The sequence below is a fragment of the Phocoena phocoena genome, chromosome 17 (assembly GCF_963924675.1).
Source record: "Phocoena phocoena chromosome 17, mPhoPho1.1, whole genome shotgun sequence".
Classification (NCBI taxonomy): domain Eukaryota; kingdom Metazoa; phylum Chordata; class Mammalia; order Artiodactyla; family Phocoenidae; genus Phocoena; species Phocoena phocoena.
Genome location: NC_089235.1, coordinates 12,567,090 through 12,588,733, shown reverse-complemented (window position 1 = coordinate 12,588,733; position 21,644 = coordinate 12,567,090). Strand labels below are relative to the sequence as shown.

General features: G+C 37.7%; 1 protein-coding gene across 2 annotated transcripts in view; it reads left to right on the top strand.

The window, feature by feature from the left end:
- Nucleotides 1-10,295: 10,295 nt before the first annotated feature.
- MYBL1 (MYB proto-oncogene like 1) overlaps nucleotides 10,296-21,644 on the top strand; it is a 31,252-nt gene continuing 19,903 nt past the window's right edge. The window contains exons 1-4 of one of the 2 annotated variants that reach the window (XM_065895028.1): nucleotides 10,296-10,369; nucleotides 18,815-18,920; nucleotides 19,238-19,309; nucleotides 20,745-20,837. In XM_065895028.1, the coding sequence (XP_065751100.1) occupies nucleotides 10,350-10,369; nucleotides 18,815-18,920; nucleotides 19,238-19,309; nucleotides 20,745-20,837 (291 nt within the window). In that variant the 5' untranslated portion in view covers nucleotides 10,296-10,349. The remainder of the gene's footprint in view (nucleotides 10,370-18,814; nucleotides 18,921-19,237; nucleotides 19,310-20,744; nucleotides 20,838-21,644) is intronic. The other variant, XM_065895029.1, reaches the window with a different exon arrangement.

Here is a 21,644-nt window from a genome sequence, read left to right as displayed (position 1 = left end):
AACTTGGACTTGAGGTCTTGTACATGCATGTCACTGGTCACATACTACATAGTTTGGAGCTCTCAAAAACTTCAGTGACTAAGACAAACATCCTACTTATGACAGTTCAGTATGGATTTTATTTTTATTGACTGGCTTTTTCAGACCACAGTAACTGCAATTCTGACTGCATAGTTGATTGTTTCTAATCATTAAAAATGTATATAGAAAAATTGAAGTAAGTCTTTAATTGATTTTCTAAACTGTATATGGTATACTCAGGTGAAAAACTTACGTGCTCTTCAAATTTGTACTCTTTCTTCTTTGGAACTGAACCTGCCTTTGGTTCATTTATCATACCACATAATTCTTTATCTAAAAACTGATAGTGTGAGAATCTGGGGGGATTATTGCTGTTTGTCAGTTATATGTATAGAAAGAAACATGTACATGTTGGTGGGAATGTAAATTGATACGGCCACTATGGAGAACAGTATGGAGGTTCCTTAAAAAACTAAAAATAGAACTACCATATGACCCAGAAATCCCACTACTGGGCATATACCCTAAGAAAACCATAATTCAAAAAGATACATGCACCCCAATGTTCATTGCAGCATTATTTACAATAGCCAGGACATGGAAGCAACCTAAGTGCCCATTGACAGATGAATGGATAAAGAAGATGTGGTACATATATACAATGGAATATTACTCAGCCATAAAAAGGAACGAAATTGGGTCATTTGTAGAGACATGGATGGACCTAGAGACTCATGCAGAGTGAAGTAAGAAAGAGAAAAACAAATACTGTATATTAACACATGTATGTGGAATCTAGAAAAATGGTACAGATGAGCTGGTTTGCAAGGCAGAAATAGAGACACAGATGCAGAGAACAAATGTATGGACACCCAGGGGGGTAAGCGGGGGGTGGGGTGGTGGTGGTGGTGGGATGAATTGGAAGATTGGGATTGACATGTATACACTAATATGTATAAAATGGATAACATTTTTAAAAAAGCAAAAAAAAAAAAAGAAACGTGCAGTATGAGATATACCTCATACTTATTTGGCTTATGGGACCAACATATTATACTTGAATCCTTCATTCATTTAAAACATTTTATTAAGCACTGATCAAATGCCAAGCTTCTGTTCTAGGAACTGGGGAAACTGTTCTAAGTGAGACAACTTCCACGTGGCTCTTAGAGTTTACATCGCAATAATGGAGACAAGCAGTGAACACGAGCATAATAACTATCATTTAGTGACTCTTTCCATATATCCAGGCAATAGGCAAAACACAACATGAAACAATTAGTTTAATCCTCAAAACAGCTCTTTGTGGTTGAGTACCATAATTTTATTCATCTTTCAGGAAACAGGCTCAGGTAGGTAAGGTAGTTTACCCAAGGTCCTGAAGTTAATGGCAGAGCTGGGATTTAAACCTAGATGTTTATGACTCCATACACTGTGCTCTTAACCTCAGTGCTACATTCGTAATTTAGCAAAGAAGTAAAATTTGGTGGTCACATACATCTTTTTTTTTAAATTGAAGCATAGCTGATTTACAATGTTGTGTTAGGTGTACAGCACAGTGATATATATATATATATATATATATGTATATATATATACATATATATATATATATATGAGAAAGACATTTCTTACCTGCCTTTGTTATGCTTATATTTTTAGTGAAGAAGAGAGACATTTAAATAAGCAAGTGCAAATCTAGGGGGAATACTGAGTGGTGTGGGATGACACTACAGGAGGAACTACCCTGACCTGCTAGTGGTTAGAGAAAGCGTCCCAAGAGGTGATGTGTTAGCTGAGACCTAAAGAATTAATAGGATGTTTAAAAATCAAATTGCAGGCTTCCTTGGTGGCGCAGTGGTTGAGAGTCCACCTGCCGATGCAGGGTACATGGGTTCGTGCCCTGGTCCGGGAAGATCCCACATGCCGTGGAGCGGCTGGGCCCGTGAGCCATGGATGCTGAGCTTTTGCATCCGGAGCCTGTGCTCCGCAACGGGAGAGGCCACAGCAGTGAGAGGCCAGCGTACCATTAAAAAAAAAAAAAAAAAAATCAAATTGCAAGATACAGCACTTCCAAAAATGTTTTATTTACTTAAGTCAGTCCATCAAGCAAAATTAAGTTGGATGCTTATGTTTGCCATACTTTAGACCCCATCCAGTTGAATGGATAAGGATGAAAAAGTTTGAGAAAGCTTGTGCAAATAGGGTTAATAAGGAAAGGGAAACAAATTGTAACAGAGATTGAGATTCTAAATTCAGTGTACGAAACCACTTCAGAAACATGAGATTATAGGTGTCTCTGCTACTGAATATGATCGGTATAAATTAGATGCATAACAAAAATGTAAACAAAATAGTAAAGCAAGAATCAAATTAGAAGCTGGAAGCCCTCAATTTTTCTGACTTAACATTACCAGGATTATAGAAAGATGGTTCCATTTCTTCTTCTAGCTTCTCATGGCCCTGTCCCAGTATCTGTCACCTTCTTGGTTTCCATTAAGCAGTATTACTCTCCAAGTGGCTAGTAACCAATGTATATCTTAAGTTGTGCTTACAATATTGCTTTTCAAGTTAAGATTATCATTTTATCTTTCTTATAGCAAGTGATTTGGCTTTTTCTTTTGTATAGTAAACTTAACAATTTAAGTAAACTTAAATTTATTTTTGGTACAGTCATTAGAAAACTTAAACCAAAATCTGAAAAAGAAGTAATCTGTAAACGTTTTCCTTGAAATTGGACTTAATTGTTTTCCTTTTAAAAAGTTATTCTCAAGGCAATGCATGTACATGGTTAAAAAAAATTTTTTTAAACTACAGAAAAACACCCAGCTCCCCCATCTCAGTTGCTAAATCAACCATTTCTCTTTTGGTGGCTACCTCTATAACTTAAGTAAGATGTTTACAGGTCTCATCTCTTTTTAAAAAAATTTTTTTAAATAAATGTATTTTTTAAATTTTTGGCTGCGTTGGGTCTTCGTTGCTGCACGCGGGCTTTCTCTAGTTGCCGTGAGCGGGGGCTACTCTTCGTCGCAGGTCGCGGTGCGCAGGCTTCTCAATTGCAGTGGCTTTTCTTGTTGCGGAGCATGGGCTCTAGGCACGCGGGCTTCAGTAGTTGTGGCACGCAGGCTTAGTAGTTGTGGTGCACGGGATTAGTTGCTCCACGGCATGTGGGATCTTTCTGGACCAGGCCTCGAACCCGTGTCCTCTGCATTGGCAGGCGGATTCTTAACCACTGAGCCACTAGGGAAGCCCCTCATCTCTTGATTTATCAACTTTAGACAGTATTTGATTCCTCCATTATGAAGGCTGAGTCCCATTGCTCTTTTTAGGTTTTCTTTATAACTTTATATAATGTATTGAATAAAGCATCTGTTTATTGAGCCATCAACTTTAGACATTACCTCTTAACTCTCCATTATATAAAATGAGGAAATTAACATTTCTATACTTTATCATGTGCCTTATCTTTCCATTCTACTTCCTTTTATTAGCTATACTATTACTTCTATGTTATCAAGGTTTATATATTCAAAATATGTTCTGTAGCCATAATTGCTTTAAAGTATAGTTTGACTAAGCTAATAAACAGCTGAGGTGATCTTAAATGTCAAAATGAGAAGGACTTTTTTTTTTTCTGAGACGCCGACTAGAAGTTGGAGCTTTCCCAAGGCAGATATTGTAATTTAAACAGATTTATGTTTTAAAAGATCCCACAGGTGGCCAAGTGGAGGATATACTGGATTGGGACGAGAGATCAGTTAAAGACTTGCTGTAACCAGATAAGAGATGAAAGATGGGAGCTTGAACTGATCCACTGGCAGTGGGGATGGAGCGAAGAGGATAATGGAGAGTAAAAGAGTCAATCCAGACTCTCAGGTTGTGATGTGAGAGGCTAGATGGTGGTGCTACTAAATTGGAATTGGATGCAGGAGTAATTACACATTGGTGGGTAGGAAGTGAATCCCATTTTTGGACGTGTTGAATTTTGGGTGTTTAGTGCTTCCAGATGGAGAGAGATGGAGTTCAGGAGAGGGGTGGGGATTGGAAGTAAAGATCTGTGAATCATAGGATATGACTGAAATCACAGGAGTGGATGAAGTGTAAAGTGAGAAGAGCGCTAAAGATGCAATTTGGGGGAATGCCAACTTTTAAGGAGCAGGCAGAACAGAGACTAGTGGAGGAGTCTGAGGGATGGAAATCATGGAGGTGATGTCACAGAAAACAAGGGATGGAAGTTTCAAACAAAAGGGAGTAATGATGTCAAATGCTGTAGAAAGTTCAGGCGAAATTGATTTCCTTCTTCAAGTGTCCATTGGTTTTATAGCCACAATTTCAATGGCATGATGGTGGTAAAGGTTAGATTGTGAAAGGACTGAAGACTAATTGGATAGTGAAGTCAAGACAACTTTTAAGAAGTTTGAGCCAAAAAAAAAAAGTTTGAAAGGGAAGAACAGAATACTGCAGATACAGGGTTAAGGGAAGGATGGGTGGATTTTAGATAATTTTAGATAATATTTAGATCAATATTTTCAACCTTACTGGAGCCAATATCCCCTTTTTATAACAATATATTCTAGTCCCTATACTCTACTAAAATAAAATACATAGATAACTTATAATTTTTTTAAAGAAAATTTAATGCTCTACCTATAATATGAGGAGAAACAGAAGAGATTTATAATAAAACCCCTCTCAAGCACAACTAATCCAACTGATACATACGTAGACTCACCATGAACTCAATAGCTACAAATACAGATATCAGTGGGCTGTATTAGCAACTTACAATCTTGAGTGTCTTAATACCTTCAGTGGTGTGATTTTCTAAAATAGGTAAACAACTCTTGCTTAAGTCTGAATAAAATAAAATACAATCTTCCCCCGGTTTATATAGTACTTGTGTTTCTGGAAATATTCAGTGTATTTCAAAACAGTAAAAAATCCCCCAATACTTGTGTACTTCTGTTTATAAGTAAAAAGGAGTTGGTTCTAGGCTAAAATAATTATCACCAGGCTTTTCACTTACTGTCTGGTTGAACTTTGAATGGAACTCAACATAATTCTTCCTTGTGTAGGAGTCTCAGGCACTGCGAGAGTCTTATGTTCCTAGGCCTGTCACTCTAAATGGCAGTAAGGACCTTCAATAACCAGAAATTCCCCTAAAATTTCCCAAATTCACTGTTCCCTTTGGGACTGCCTGGATGTGCTAGACCAGAGGAGAAGAGGAGGCTGAAATAAAGCCAAGATAGATTATTGTCCCTGATACAGTGGGAGGCGATAAAATTGAGAGTAGAGGTAGAAAATTTAGGATTTAAGAGGACAAGCACACACATTCATATCTTGGCAGATGTCATGTTTCCCACAGATCAGTGATAGCTCTGCCTTAAGGATTTTGTGATATGCCGGTAAATTCTCTCTCTTTTTCAATGCCCTGAGTACCCTCTCCCTTAACTTGGAGTTCCTATCCTTTGTTTAAAGCCTTCAGCTAGTAGGCTCATTTGCTGTAAGGGCTAAATTTTGAACACGATGAAAGATTTCTTTTTTGAAGAGAAAGCACTATTTTTATTATGATAGGCCAAAAGTGTTGAAAATTTCAGAGAAGATATATTAGTTTCCTCTTCCTATTATTGTATTACTGCTGCTGTAACAAATTACCACAAATTTAGTGGCTTAAAACAACACAAAGGGGACTTCCCTGGTGGCGCAGTGGTTAAGAATCCACGTGCCATTGTGGGGAACACGGGTTCGATCCCTGGTCCGGGAAGATCCCACGTCGTGGAGCAACTAAGCCCGTGCGCCACAAGTACTGAGCCTGTGCTCTAGAGCCCGCGAACCGTAACTGCTGAAGCCCGCGCGCCTAGAGCCCGTGCTCCGCAACAAGAGAAGCCACCGCGATGAGAAGCCCGTGCACCACAAGGACGAGTAGCCCCCACTCGCCGCAACTAGAGAAAGCCCGCGCGCAGCAACGGAGACCCAATGCAGCCAAAAATAAATACAATTTAAAAAAATACAAAGTTATTATTCTAAGGTTCTGGATGTCAGAAGTGCAAACGGGATGTCCTTGAACTAAGGTCAAGGTGTCAGCAGGGCTGTGTTCCTTTCTGGAGGCTCTAGGGGAGAATCGGTTTCCTTGACTTTCTAGTTCCTAAAGGCTGCCTGCATTCCTTGGCCCATGACCCCTTCCTTCATTTTCAAAGCTAACATCATAGCATCTTCAATCTCCTCAGACTCTTCTGCTTCCATCTTCCACTCTTAAGGACCCTTGTGATTACATCGGGTCCACCTAGATATTCCAAACTCCCCTTGTCAAGATCCTTATTTAATCACATCTACAAAGTTCCTTTTGCCATTAAGGTAATATATTCACAGGTTCTGGGGATTAGGATGTGGACATATTTGGGGTGCCATTATTCTATCTACCAGAAAAGGGTAGAGCAAGGAATATTGGGTTGAAACTGGGACACTTTAAAACATTTTTTTTTCTCTTACAGTATTTTTTTTTCTTGCAGTTCAACCACCCTTACTTTTGCCTTTAAAAGCCAACCTAAGAATTCTATAGCTGCTTACGTTAGTACGGTTTCTATTTATAATTCCCATCAAATTTAAAATAGCACCCTAAATGTACAGATTAGCAAAATATATTGGTGGTGGGGAGACAGATGTTGGACCATACATTTATGTATTCAAAGTAGCATTCTAAACCTGATTTTGGTTTTCGTATCAAATACATAATATATGGTTTCATTATTCTGCCAAGGCGTATTTATTTAGCATTATCAATATTGGGACAAGTTTTACACACCATACTTGTGCTATTTCCTTGTGCCCAATTTTCCTCATTTATAAAGTGGAGGAAAGTAACGGTACCTATCTCATAGGGTTGTTACAATTATAGAAGTTGTGGCTATTACCAAAGACTAATGCATGCAAAGCACCTAGAAGGGCCTAGTAGTGTAACAGCCATTTAATGGCATTGTCTTAATATTACACTATATTTATTGGCTATATAATTGTTTTTTCCTGCTGATGAACCATTTAAACTAGCCTCAAAATGTGAATGCTTCCAAACTGGGGTTCTAATGGAATACACTACTATAAGCACTCAAGCACATCTTTTCTGCTTGTATTGAATTATATTTTAAATTTTTGTCAAAGGCTGTGCACACATTTACGGCTTTTGCTTGGTATTGCTTTCCAAAAGGATTATACCAGTTTCAATACTAACATCAAGGAATTATTCAAACTTTGTTGGCAGGATTTAGAAAAATTTTGCTACCTTAGTAGTCATAAAATCGTGTTTCAAATCTGGTTTAATTTGTACTTGTTGCATCCCTGTAAGCATAAATATTTACTTAATGCATTTATTTATATTTTTCCATTCATTCTACAGTTATATTTATTGAGCATCTGGGTGTGTCACTATTCTAGGGACTGAGGATCTAACAATAAATAGAACAGACAAAAATCTACTTATGGGAATGGTTGATACAGCTCTATGAAAACTATAGTCTATTAGGTACTATATTAAACCAGCATAAGCTTTTCAAACTAAGTTAGCAAACCTCTGGAGTATTTGGCCTTTGCAGGAGGATAAGAGGCTGGTGCAGCCATGTGAAAGATGAGCATGGTGAACCTTCTGCTCATTTATTTAATAACAATGAGGCGATTTATTTAAAGATTTGGAGTAAGAAAATAAATAATTTAAAAACTCATTTTTAAATATAAAAAATGAGTTTTCAAAGAAATTTCCAGCACTTGCCCCCAACCCCTGTCTCCCCTTGGTTTTCCCCCCTATACCTCTGTGGAAAGACTTGAGAAGCATTAACAGACTATTCAAAACTAACTCTTGGGGGCTGAGGAGTAAATGCATGACAAAGTTCCTTTGTTTTCAGCTTCTGGTGATTACAAATAAAGCCACTGTAAACATCTGTTTTCCAAAGTGGCTGTTTCAGCTGCATTCCTACCGGCAGTGTATGAAAAGTTATACTTGCTCAGCATCTTCATCTTCGCCAACACTTTTTACAGTCCCCCTCCCCCCATTCTAATAGCTGTGTAGTAGTACCTCATTGTGGTTTTACTTTGCATTTCTCTAATGATTAATGATGTGGAGCATCTTTTCATGCTACTTATCTTTTTCAGTGAAGTGTCTGCTCTAATCTTTTGCCCTTTTTATTGCTTCTTTTTTTTCCTCATTATTGAGTTTTGAGATTTCTTTATATACTCTGAATTAAAATTCTTTATTAAATATATTTTGATTAAAAAAACACAAGTCACAGGTTATATTTGAGTATGTGTATTCAAATGACTGTGAACCACTTTAATTCCACACTTTGTTTTTTTTTGTAACTAAATGAATTTGCGATGTTATCTTTCTGAGGAATTATGTTTTTCTCTATCTCTAAAATGAGAGGGACTTAGTTTGCTGTCAAAATCTAAAACAACTCTCTTCAAGCTCTAAAAACGTATTCTGTATACCTTTTAGACTACAGCCTAAAATATAGTAGAAACTCTGCTTCCTGTTAGGATGTAAATAAGCGGAGTGATGTGTGACCCAAGAGTAAAGAAAACACTGTTTTCAAACGACATTACTTTCTAAATTAGTTTTTTTTTTAAAGTTAACTAGCAACACAGCAAGGAATGATTTGAAAGAAAAGCTGTTTTACCTTCCCAGAACCCATACCTTGAGAAAAAGGAACTATAAAAAGGCAGGTGTTTTAAGTTTTAAAAGTAGTGCATGCAAGCTCCTCTTAATTCACATTTGCACCTGCATCTCTTATTTGCAAAAATTGATGCGTAAACTTTCAAAATAGCAAAATGTAAGTTTGTTACAATATTAACCTGTGGTTTCGTGCTCCATGCAGTAGAGCATGTTACCTTGCAAATTTGTGTCCTTTACCATTTCTAATCCTTACTGTAGTTAATCTATTCTAACGCTACTTGAACTGAGCAGTTTGTAGTTATTAGACTTGAAACCTCTAGAGTAGTTTTAACTGCCAGAAGCTCCTCCAGTGCAGTTGCCCCGTCCTCCTGTCTCTCCTGAGAAGGAAGGTCACCTTCTACTGTTGACGACCGTACTCATTCATCTGGGCGAAATTCCCAGTCCGCTCCGGTCTTCCTGCACTCTTCTCCCGGATCAGGGCTCCTTCACCGCGCACAGCAGCTACTTCCCGTAGAGCCGGGGAGATTAAGCACTTTGGAGACCAGCCGCCGACCCGGATTATTTCCCTTTTCAGTTCCAAGCACGTGTTCAGCTAAAAACTTTTTCTCCTGTCACACTCCTGCTCATTCTTGATATTCGGTTTCCTGCTACGGTCTTCGCTAGTTCAGCAGCTACAATGTTTGGCAAAAATAGCTCGCAGTTTTGCTTAAACAATAACGGCCGCGCAAATTTTATGGTTAGATTTGTCTCAAGTCCGAAGACCGTGCCTCCTAACTAGTGAGGAGGGATGCACCCGAGGACTGAAGAGCTGAGGCCGAGAGAAGGCTGCGGGGACATGCCCTGGCAGGACAGCTCAACCCTCAGGGACACCGTCCGCTCACCCCGGGAAGTTTGGGCTCCCGCCGCCGCTTCCGGACACGCCTCTCCGCGAGCCTGGAACTCGCTTTCCCAGCAGGCCCCGCGCTGCCCTCGGCGTCCCGCCCCCTCGGGTGCGGCGTTCTGCGCGCTCCGGGTCCTGTCACTGCTGGACCCGCGAGCCTGGCCTGCGGCCCCACCCCCTGGCTCCCAGCTCCTTCCCCGACTCCCGCGGGTTCCAGTCCCGACTTCCAGCTCCCCAGCCCCCGCCCGCAGTCGCGCGCGCTCTCCCCGCCCCGCCCTCGTCCCCCCGCGTGCGGCCGCCACAGCCAATAAGATTAGGGGCCGCGTGCGCAGATTCAAACGGCGGCTCTTGAGGGAGGCTGGGCGCGAGATTCGGCGGTGCGGACAAAACCCTGCAGGAGGCTGTGATCCCTGCCGGGCTGTTCGCTGCGGGGAGAGGGCGGGGGTCGGCGCCCGCGGCGGAGCCGCGCTGGGACAGCGGCGAGGAGGCTGAGAGGTGGCGGGAGGGGCCGGCGGAGGGCGGGAGTGCGCCTGCTGACATGTTGGGGGCATCCGTGACCGGGCCGGGCCGGGGCTAGGAGCGGCGCTACGGACCGGGGGCGGGTCGCGGTCCGCGCCTCAGTCCTTCTGTCCTGCGCTGCCGGGGACGTGCGTTTCGCACTCGGTCGCCGCGGAGAGGGACCTCGGAGAGGGAAGCGGAGGGAGGGTCGGGGAGAAGGAGCGTTAGCCTGAGGCTGGAGGAGGCTGAACTGCGTCCCCGCCCAGCCCGCGCCTATGCGGTACTTGAAGGATGGCGAAGAGGTCGCGCAGGTGGGTGACATCCCTTTCGCCCGGGCCCGTCGGCACAGTGTCGGCTCAGATTCCCTTTCCTTTCCCGCTGCTTCTGTACCAGGCCTTCCCCAGCCGGGGCAGAGGTTTTCTTCCCGCTGCTCCACAGCCGCTTCGGCCCGCTGGCCTTAGCGCAGCCGTGACGTGTGGAGTTGGGGACCAGTGTGTTTCAGACTCAGAAAGTGACTAACAGATGCCCAGGTTGCTCTTTTGAGTCGACTTTCCCCACAGCGCACATCCAGACCCCCAAACGCTCACAGCCACTTCTTGGTGGGAGTTGACAGGTAAGTCTGTGCGCTTTCAGGGAATACGCTCCGCAGATGAAAGTGGAAGTGTCCTGCCTGGACGACCTGAAAATGGTGTTCAGAGGGCCGCTTTTTCTCTGAATGACTGGGCCAGTTAAAAATAGGAACTTTGTGATAAACCTGGGTGGGGACCCCTCTGCCGTCTTTGCTCCCTTGAAAGGTGTGGAAGTCCTCTGAGGAATAGCTGAGGAGAAAGGACCTTTTTTGATGTTTACTGTAATTACCATACCCATGTTCTCAGCTTTATGTATGTATTTTTAATATCTTCTACTGGGAAGATGCCACACTGTTACCACCAGTAGCTTGATCTTAAAATAAAACAATGTGTTTGAGTCACTTAATATTTTGTGTGTCTGTTGGGCTCTGACTGTGCCTAAGTGTTGCAACAAGGTAGGGCATGTTTTTTTGGAAAACTTGCTAGGATGAATTTACGCTTCTCATTTTTATTTATGTCATTATAGTAGCTACTCCTAAATTGTGTGTAGGAATTATTTAGATGACAAAAAACTACAGTACCTTTTAGCTGTCAGTATTATTAAATAAACATGAAAAGATGTTTGACAGGATTTCCAAATGGCTTTATGTATCTAGATCCACAGCCTCAAAGTCTCAACTGGAGGTGTATTTCCCAAGTTGAAATTTAGTACTAGCTTCATTCACTGCAGATTACTGTTAAAAATTGGCAATAAGTACACATAGTGTTTGTTGCTCTTCATTTATTAAGTATCTGCTGCATGTAAGGTATCTTTTGCAGAAATCAGCATAGAATGTAGTTAAGTCTTTGTTAGATTATTACTTTGTAGCAACTACAGAATAGATCAAACTCTTGAGGTGGAACAAATGTACACACACGTACACACACACACACACACACACACACATTCTCTAGAAGAGGCTTTTCAACCTAGGCACTTGATATTTTGGATCAGATAATTCTTTGTATTGGGAAGGCGGGGTGGGAGGGGTACTGTCCTGTGCTTTGTAGAATGTCTAGCGGCATCCCTGGCCTCTACCTGGTGGATGCCAGTAACACCCCACTTCCCCCAGGTGTGATGACCAAAAATGTCTCCAGACATTACCAAATGTCTGTTGGGGGCCAGAATCACCCAGGTGAGAATTATTACTATAGAACATCAAGGACCTGACTGACTTCTCAGTCTTCAGAAAAGATAGATATTAAAATCTCCTGTAACTATAATTACTGAGGTATTGATTTAGGCCTTTTCTTTTGAATTTTTAAATATACGTTCATTAAGCAAGGTGACAAGTGGATATTGTCAAGTCAATAACAGGAGTTAGTTTATATTCAATGTGTGGCATTATCTACTTATCAGTATTGATGTTAATCTTATTTGAAACAGTTTCTTGGCTAATTCTGTCATTAGCAGTTAGTTATGGTTAGACATGGATGCTTGAATGTCAGAACCCTGCCTTCTCCAGTTAGTTTTTCTGTCCATAATTTGCATATGCTTCATAATAATAGGCTAAGAAAGAAGTGATTTAATGATTAATTTGCCTGTATAAGTTGTTTTATTGACAATACTGTGAGCTTTGAGATCTAAACATTAATTGCACTGTTGACTTTTATTCCTGTCAGCTGTATAAATTAATTGAAATGTATTACAGAATGATTGAAAGAGTCATAAGTCTGGAGTAAAATGTGATGGGGTGAAGCTACACTCCCTATGGGAGTATACAGGTAGAAGATGTGATGAGGAATTATCATCTGTGAATGGTGTATTTCTTAGGGTCTTCATACTTGAATGTGTTTTGTGCTCTAAATGATATTTCTTGTATAGGTAAATATGACTTATTTATCTTAGAAAATAATAGGATGTGAAATGTTTTGAAGGATAAATAATCTATTGGGCAAAGTCTAGTCTCATGCCTTTAACTAAATATCTTAATAATAAATATGAACCTAATTTATAGTTGAATGAAAAAGGACATAATTCAGTCACTTTAAAATCTCCACTATACAACCATTTAAGTATTTGATTGAAAACTATACTCGCTGTATAAAAGTTTTGCATAAAACTACAGGCATAAATCCTGTAATAACCTCTCCTGTATGATCTGAAAAAAAAAAGGAGTAAAAAATGTTACCTCAGGTTTAAACAACTAAAGGATGTTAGCTCTTTTGATCTTTAAGATAGCTATAGTATCTCTGATCTGGATTTACATAAAGGAAAAGGTTTATTTGGTGTTGTGACTTTAAATAGTTTTTAGATCCCACTGGGGGTTTTAATGACATAATTTACAGGCAATACTAAAATTGGTATATCTGTTATTAACATGTATTTGATTTTTAACCATATTTATGTATTAAGTAATTAATTTTAGGTTTTAAACGCCAGTTCTACTCTTAAAAATAAGCTTTAAAAAGTGTCATTTAGACGCTAGAAGGCCTGTTTAAGTAGGAACAGATTCAGGTATTTACAGTTGAGATGACTGGTGACTATACTAAACTGGAAAGACAAAAGCCAGCTCTTTAGGTATGTGGTATGTGTGTTGTAGGAAGCAATTTTATTGTGTTGTTTCTAGTGAGATGGGTGTTGTGGGTGAAGAATACTGAAATAGGAGAACTGATTTTTAAATCAACTTTGTAATTAGCAATATTGTTTGGGGAAAGCAAGTAAACTCTATAGCCCTGCTTTTTGTCTGTTAATATAAGGGGTTTGGATTTTGTGGTCTATAAGGTACCATCTAGCTTTAATATAGTTCCTATTTTGAACTCTTTTTGTAATCATCTTTCCTCATTTAAAAATATACACACACTGATGGAATAAAATAGAAATGTTCTCGCATTGTTTTTGTTTATGGATAGCTAGGTAGAAATCCCTTCAGTATTTATTTCATTATTGCTATTAATGGTCAAATAAAGTCGAATTTGTCTTACTATAATGATGCTAATTTGCAGATTTGGGAATAAAATATTCATGTATGCAGTACATCGTATTAACCACTGGGTGGCCTGATTTCACTTTATTGACTCAAACTGGTAAATTTTCATCCCTTGAATTCGACTGAACTTAAAAAAAATTCACAGTTATTCTGTCAAGACAGTATAATAAAGATGTATTTTTTGATTATGATAAAAATATTCAGACTTGATGCAGTTTGATTTAAAATATTATCAAGTTGAAGTGATTTTACTGGAGCAAATTTTATAGAACTACTGATATTTCTCTAATTCAAATCAGTTTCTATTCAAATAAAAATAAATTTTAAAAAATTTCAAATTCTTCCTTTGGCACACCACGTTTTACTCTTTTTTAGGTGGAATAATTGATGTCCTTTAAAATTGAACTTCTCTCGAATGTTTTATCTTAATATTCCCAAGTGTGAATAGTTTGTGTATTATTTCACAGGGAAAGTTATGACTATCACATCCTATTAGCTTACACCCCAGTGTAGAATTACTCTTAACCATTTTCCTGGCCTAATGAGTCATAGTATTTTTGTGTGTGTGCATATGCTCTTCATTTTGCAGTTTCATAATCACCCTAATCACTTTGTTCATTCATAATCTACAAAAGTTTTTGAATATGGTACTTAGGTTATGCATTAGACAGTTACAGAATAAATATTTTATTTGACTTAAAAAATAAAACTGGCAGAATGATTCTGGAAACCAAGTCTTGAATGGAGATTCAAAGACCAAATTCCTCTTCGGTTTTTGCTTTGTGACTGGAGAAATAATTTCACCTATTTTTACTGTCTTCTAGATTAGTCACCCTAGGCTAAAAATGGTTTATCTATTTACAGATAGATAGTAGGAAGTTGATTTTATTTAACTATTAGATATTACCAGCATTGATAGCTACAATACAGAAATACTAAAGAATGAAGTAGAAAGCAGAAAAATAAAGCAAATAAAACAACAAATAAAATGAAATAATGATTTGTTTTGATGGTGTCTAACCATTTTTAAGCAATGGGACTTTTTCATTGTTAAATGGTGAAAGTAGAATATTGGTGAAGTTATTTGTGGGGTTTTATCTCTTCCCGTTTTTATTCGCAAATTGTAGGCATTCTCACTCTCAACCACTGCGCCACCAGGGAAGCCCCTCAGGCAGCTTTATGTTTTAGCTACTGATGAGTTTCTAGGATCTTCTTTTGTGACGCTTACTTGAAAGTTTTATCATCCTTTCAACAATTACTTAAATAATATAGAAATAACTTAATGCTAAAACTAAGAGGTAGATAGATTCTAGGGAAGTCCCAGTGGTAGAGAGATGGATTCTAAGAATTCTACTTTAATCCTCCCTCACACTCAACCACTCAAAAAACCCAGCTTCCTGAACATGATGGCCATACTGATGCAAGACAGAGAATGAAACCTCTTGTAGAAATAGAAATTTCTCACAAATCAAGTATGTGGTTAAAAAATAAGGCAGGTTTTTAAAGTTAAAATGAACACGTTTTCAGGAATATTACTCCTTGGAAACTAGTCTTTTGACCAAAATAACATTTTTGGATTCATATCTTTAACTTAACATATTTTGATAAGAATACTGATAAGGTGAATTTTGTACAGATTAGATGTGATGTAAATATTTTTGTGAATACTCAAAATTTATATGGGTGAGTCCCCAAATTAGAAATTGTTTTCAAATAACCTAATTTTTAAAATAACCTCAAACATGCTGTTATGGAAGGTGTTGGGGTCTGAGGGGAGGGAAGAAGAGATGGGAACCTGTAAAAAGCATTACTGAGGGCTGTTTGGGATGACAGGAAGTGATAATGTTGCAGGGGACAGTTCTAGGAAAGGTTAGGCAATATTAGTAGACACCGCAAAGAACCCCTTCTGTACTGAATTTTTTTTTATGTTTGTTTCAGCAGGTTATGCTTAAAATTCTACCACTTGGAGGTGCATTTGGATTTTGAAAGTTCTTTTTAATAAATGGGAATGCTTTTTATCTCCTCTTAGAGGTATTTGCATTTGTTAAAAAAAGTTTTCTTTCTCATGTCAACTTGAGATCAGCTGTATTAAGGGAGGTAAAAGTTTTGATTGGGTTGGGAAGGAGTGAGGTAATTTTGGAATACAGAATACTTGGAGGAGGTGAAAGAGTAAGTGAGAACATTCAGTAATTTTACAAATGTTTGAATGGCAGGTACTGTGCTTGATGAAGAGAGGTGAACATATTAGACATGGTCTTTGTACTCCTGAGTTTACAATTTGGTTGGGAAGGTCGACAAGTGTGATAGCATTGAGAAGGATGGGTGAGTTCCATGAGTGCGTACAGTGGACAGCAAGCTTCAGTATGGTGTTTTATCTGGTTTACTAGCCTTCTTAGAAATTTATGAAGTCATTGGATCCTGAACCATCTCCAATTTAACAGTTTAATCGTGGCTAATCAAGTGATATTTCTGATAGCTGAAGATGGCTGCAAATAACAGGTATTTAATTAAACCTGTGCTTTTATTTTCAGCATAGATTAACAAAACAATCATATATGGAAATAGGACTGGCAGATTATTAAAATAGACATTGGCTTTAGGGGAGAAAGTATTGGAATACAGAAGTGCATTAAACTAAAGAAGCAGTTAGGTGCCATAGGTAGGTGGGTGGGGGATTTTGGTGTCTTGTTTGGTCGGATAAGAATAATTTTGGTCCTAATGGAATTGACAAATCAAGGGAAATTAGAAGTTCTGCAAAGGATCTGTAAACAGTATATATTAAATCTAGGCCTTCATTTTCCACAGTGTCTGGTACTTAGAAACGTTAAGTAAATATTAGCTCATGTTATTTTCAGATGCTCATAACTTTATTCAGTCCATTGACTACTCAAAATCCTCTAATTCAGTTTATCATAAAGACCTGCCCTCTTTTCTGGGGTTTTGTGCTCTCATGGCTTTAACTGTTCGGTATGTGCTGGTGATTGCCAAAACTGTATGTCTACCCTAAACCTGTTACCTGAGCAGAAGATCCATGTGCCCAGTTGTCTTCTAGATTGGCTCTGCCTAGTAGGAGAGCCACTAGTCACATGTGGCTGTTGAGCTCTTGATGTGTGGCTAGTCGGAATTGCTATGTACTTCTAATTTTATTTTATTAAAAATTTAATTTAATTTTTATTTTTCGGATTAGCTCTGTCTGTAGCTAGGAATTCACTTTGTTGCTCCTGGGCTCTTTCTATCAGCTTCATCTTCTTGTTTTTTTTTCCTCTTTCTCTTTTGCCTTTGGCACTCTCTTCCCTCCTGGACAATGCCACACCAGATTTTGAAGACTTAAGTAAGAAGAAAAGAATGTAAAAGATTTTGTGATTATGTTGATTGCATGTTGAATTGACAATTAAAAAATATATTGGGTTAAATATTATTTATTATTAAAATTAATTTCACCTGTTTCTATTTTTTTAAATGTGGCCACTAAGAAATTACATATGTGGCTTGCATTACATTTCTATCGGACAGTGCTGTTCTGGATATATCCAGTATCCACCTGTATATTTCTCAAGTGCCTTGAAATCAGTCCAAATTGCTTACTCTCCTCATTCCCTTCTACCTTCCAAAGTTCTGTTTCTCCTTCTATTCCGTATCTCAGTGGATAGCTCTATTTATGCTCCCAAAGCCAGAAATTTTGGAGTCGTCCTTGAATCTTCCTCCCATGTCTCTCAGATTCATCAGTTGAAAAATTCTTTTGTTTCTACCTTTTTCATATCTCAGTTTTATGTGCTTCTTTCTGTAACTACTATCACGACCTTAGTTGGTTTATTCTTTTATGGTTTCTTGATTTTTGTCACATTTAGATTTCTTCTACTCAAGGATGTAAAAAATAGAATTCAACCCTATTATAGTACTATTATGTTTTCATTTTTTTAAGTGTAAAATATTTGCTTCATCTGAAGTTTTTATTTTAAAGTAAGACTTTAGCTTTATTTTTTTGAGATAGCTACCCAGTGTCTTACTCTTCATTGAAAAGTCCATCTTTACCCCACTGATTGATATGTTACAATTTACCAAATTCCCATACGGGTTTTGTGTTTTTCCTGAATGTTCTATTCTGTTCCATTGATTTGAGTATCTGCACATGTGTCAGTACCATTCTGTTTTATTTATTGTTTCTCTACAGTATATTCTGATATTGGGTAGTGCTAATTCTCTCTCTCCTTTTTTAGAACTTTTTTGGCTATTACTGCCTGTTTATTTTTCCATGTGAACTGTAGAATCAACTTGTCTAAGTTCCTCTGAAAATCTATTCATATTTTTATTCACTTAATCTAAATTTATGAATTAATTTACAGAGAATGGACATCTATAATATTGTTTTCCTTTCCAAGAATGTGCTCTGAATGTTTTTTCATTTGTTCTTCTGTGTCTCATAATAGTGTTTCATTGTTTACTATAACTTGATCTGTATACTCAAATTATTTCTACATATTTTAACTTTTTTTGTTGGTGTTGTAAATGGCTCATTTCTTCCATTGTGTCTTTTAACTGACTTTGTTTTGTATTTTACCATTATCGTTGCCAGGCCCTAATAATTTCTTACTTGGGGTATTGTGAAAGATTACCAACTGATCTTCCTTCCTCCATCTCTCCACATTCCTGCCAGCGACTTTTGCTGAAACACAAGATACTGGTCTTTTACTCCCTTACTTAAATTCCTTTAACTCTTTAGGTTAAAGGTCAAATAAAGAATAAAGGTCAAACTCCTTAGCATGACATAAAGGTTATCACTTGGCCTCTGCTGACATATCTAGCTTCATTCCTGTGTGTCAGTAAGAACTACAGCTCCTCTCCATTGTATGACTCTTAATTTTTTTTATACTTTGAATAATCTCGTTGGACATATGTCTGCTAGTCTGAGTGGCTTCTTTTCGTCGTAACTGTGTATTCAGATTCAGTGATTGAATTCACATCTTTAAATAAAATTCTTTTTTTTTTTGCGGTACGCAGGCCTCTCACTGCTGTGGCCTCTCCTGTTGCGGAGCACAGGCTCCGGACGCGCAGGCTCAGCGGCCATGGCTCACGGGCCCAGTCGCTCCGCGGCATGTGGGATCTTCCCGGACCGGGGCACAAACCCGTGTTCCCTGCATGGGCAGGTGGACTTTCAACCACTGCGTCACCAGGGAAGCCCTAAGTAAAATTCTTGATTTCACAATTGTGTTCTTTTCAGTGAGGATGAGGATGATGACCTTCAGTATGCTGATCATGATTATGAAGTCCCGCAACAAAAAGTGTTGAAGAAACTCTGGAATAGAGTAAAATGGACAAGAGATGAGGTAATTATGTGATAAGGCTTACTAATTCCATGCTCGTATTTAATGATTAATAATATATATTAAAGATATTTAGAAACAAAACATGAGAAAAGTTATCCATCAACTAACTTGCACATTATTTTTCTTCAACCATACATGAATAGCGGGTTGATATTGAGACTGACAGAATCAGTTTAGTAAATGGGAGAACTTGTGTTATAATGGCTTCAGTCCTTCTAAAAATGGCCACCAGATATGACATGGAAGAATTGGAGAGTATCTATATTCAGGAATAGGGTGAGGGAGAACTTTCTAATTTTTCATACCTGTTTTAATAGGATGATAAGTTAAAGAAGTTGGTTGAACAACATGGAACTGATGATTGGACTCTAATTGCTAGTCATCTTCAAGTAAGTGAAACATTATCCTTTATTGCTGACATGAATGATTTAGGCCATGGGGTTACATTTGCTATTTTTCAGAAATGTGTCTACATTATTTTAGATTTAGATTTCCTTCCTAAAAACATCTCTTTTGTTCCGATCTTCCTACAGTTGGAAGCTTTTAAAGTCTGATTTTCTAGTAATTAGTTTATCCAGGGATCTAAAAAGATTAATAATCTAAAACAAAAATGATACGAAGTTTGGGTAGGGCTTTATAAATATTTGCTGATAAATGTTAAAACATTTTGAGAGAAGTTAAATATATTGAAGTATTTTGGTAGCTAATTAATAAAACCAGAAAAAGCTATGTTGCTGTGAGAATTAGAAGTAACGTATAGGATGTTCCTGACATTTAGCATGTGTTCAGTAAATGGAAGCTAAATTAGAAAAGCTATTTACATTAGCTTTATCAGTTTAATTTCAATGGTATAACAGCAAATGAAGTGAACAGAGAAATGCTACAAGGCTATACAGGAACAGCCTAATTATTTTGAAAAATTGATAACCTTAAAATGGATCAGCATTGATGTACAGAAGCTGTAAAGGAAGAAGCTCAGTTTGAATAAAAATAAGTCCACTAGGCACCAGGACAGAGCTATTGGTAAATAAAGTATTTGTATTTATATGCTTCTAAATCATCTGTAATCCTGTATATGAGCTAATATCTTTGGAAACTGAATCACTAATGAAAAGTTAAGTGTTATTATTATTATCCTTGTAATACATAGGAGTTACTAGGTTGTGACTTGACTAAAATAAGGCTACACTTATGAATCATTTTTGGAGTTTGGGCTGTTTCTACATAAGGTTTTATCCTGGTAAATTCATTTCCCTTTTGAACTTTAACACTTAAATAATTTAACTGGTATATAATGCACATCTTCTATCTAGGTATATTTAGTTTTTACTTGATAACTTGGAGGTTGTCATTTATAAACATCCTTTAAATACCATGAGTGGTCTAATAATGCCTTTCAGGATTTTTAAATTTTCTAGAGTTATGTACTGCTATACTATATGAATCCAGACTGCTATGCTGTTTGAGTTCGTATGTCTGCTTTGTATAGTTGTCTGTTTACTCCCTTTTATTCATCAGTACATTTCTTTATGGCAGTATCTGTGTTGTAGCTTTGCTTTTTGCTGTTATAAGGCAGAGTATAGAGATACATAATTTAACTTCAAATATATATTGTCTTTATTTATAGTCTAAGCAATGCTGACAACTTTAATTAAAAATGAATTGGGGCACAGGCATGTAAAATAAATACTACATTTTTCAAGAATGCTATTGAATGCATTATTCTCGAAAAACTTTCTTCTTAAGGTTGTGAGATATAAGTTTGGGCTGACTTGCTTTCTGGAAGACAATTGTTCAATAACAAAATCATCTGAATTCTTTCAGAATCGTTCTGATTTTCAGTGTCAGCATCGGTGGCAGAAAGTTTTAAATCCAGAATTGATAAAGGGTCCCTGGACTAAAGAGGAAGATCAGAGGGTAACATGTTCATATTCTTTATTTTCACTGTGTAGGTGGACTTGCTTTTTTTCTTCCTAATACATTGGTTTTTTGTCACATAAATACATGTTTAAATCACTTTGATTTGTTCTCTGAGTTACTGCTGGCATAAGAATTGAAATTTGAGTATCTTGAAATGTAGTTTTTTCAGAACTGAGTCAAACCAAATATAATATATATAGCCTTTGCTGTCTGACAGTTTGGTTTGCAGAAGGAAAAATACTATCAGCTTAGTCACCTTCTTTAGAGCTTAGGTTAGCAACATTTAGGATATAATTTCTTGGTGAAAATTGAGTTAGCATTTTATAAACAGAATTTAATTTTATTCCTATTTTATCTGAAAATGTGAGGTGTAAGGAAGTCATTCTTAACTTTCCCTCTTGACCTATAATGAACCCCCAAATAAGATAGATATCAGAGCATCATGTTCCCAAAGAGTTGGATGATTCAAAAACCAAGGTAATTCTTTGTGTTATGAAAGTGTGAGAAGAATGGGAGAGTTGCTGTCCTCTACTGAGAATTGCTCTTTAGTTCATGCTCTTTATGGCATAAATGTTGTTAATGTAGTTGGGAAATTAGAGTATTCTTACTGCCACTCAAAGTAAAGAAAAAACCAACAAAAAACAAAACAAACAAAAAAAACCCAAACTTCACTAGGTTCAGAACTGATCTGATTTATTTGATGGCCAATGATAAGTTTTAAAATGTATGATTTGTATCCTTTCAGTTTGAGAAAGGAAGAAATGAAAAGACAGTAACTGTAGATCCTTCCTGCTTCCATAATGA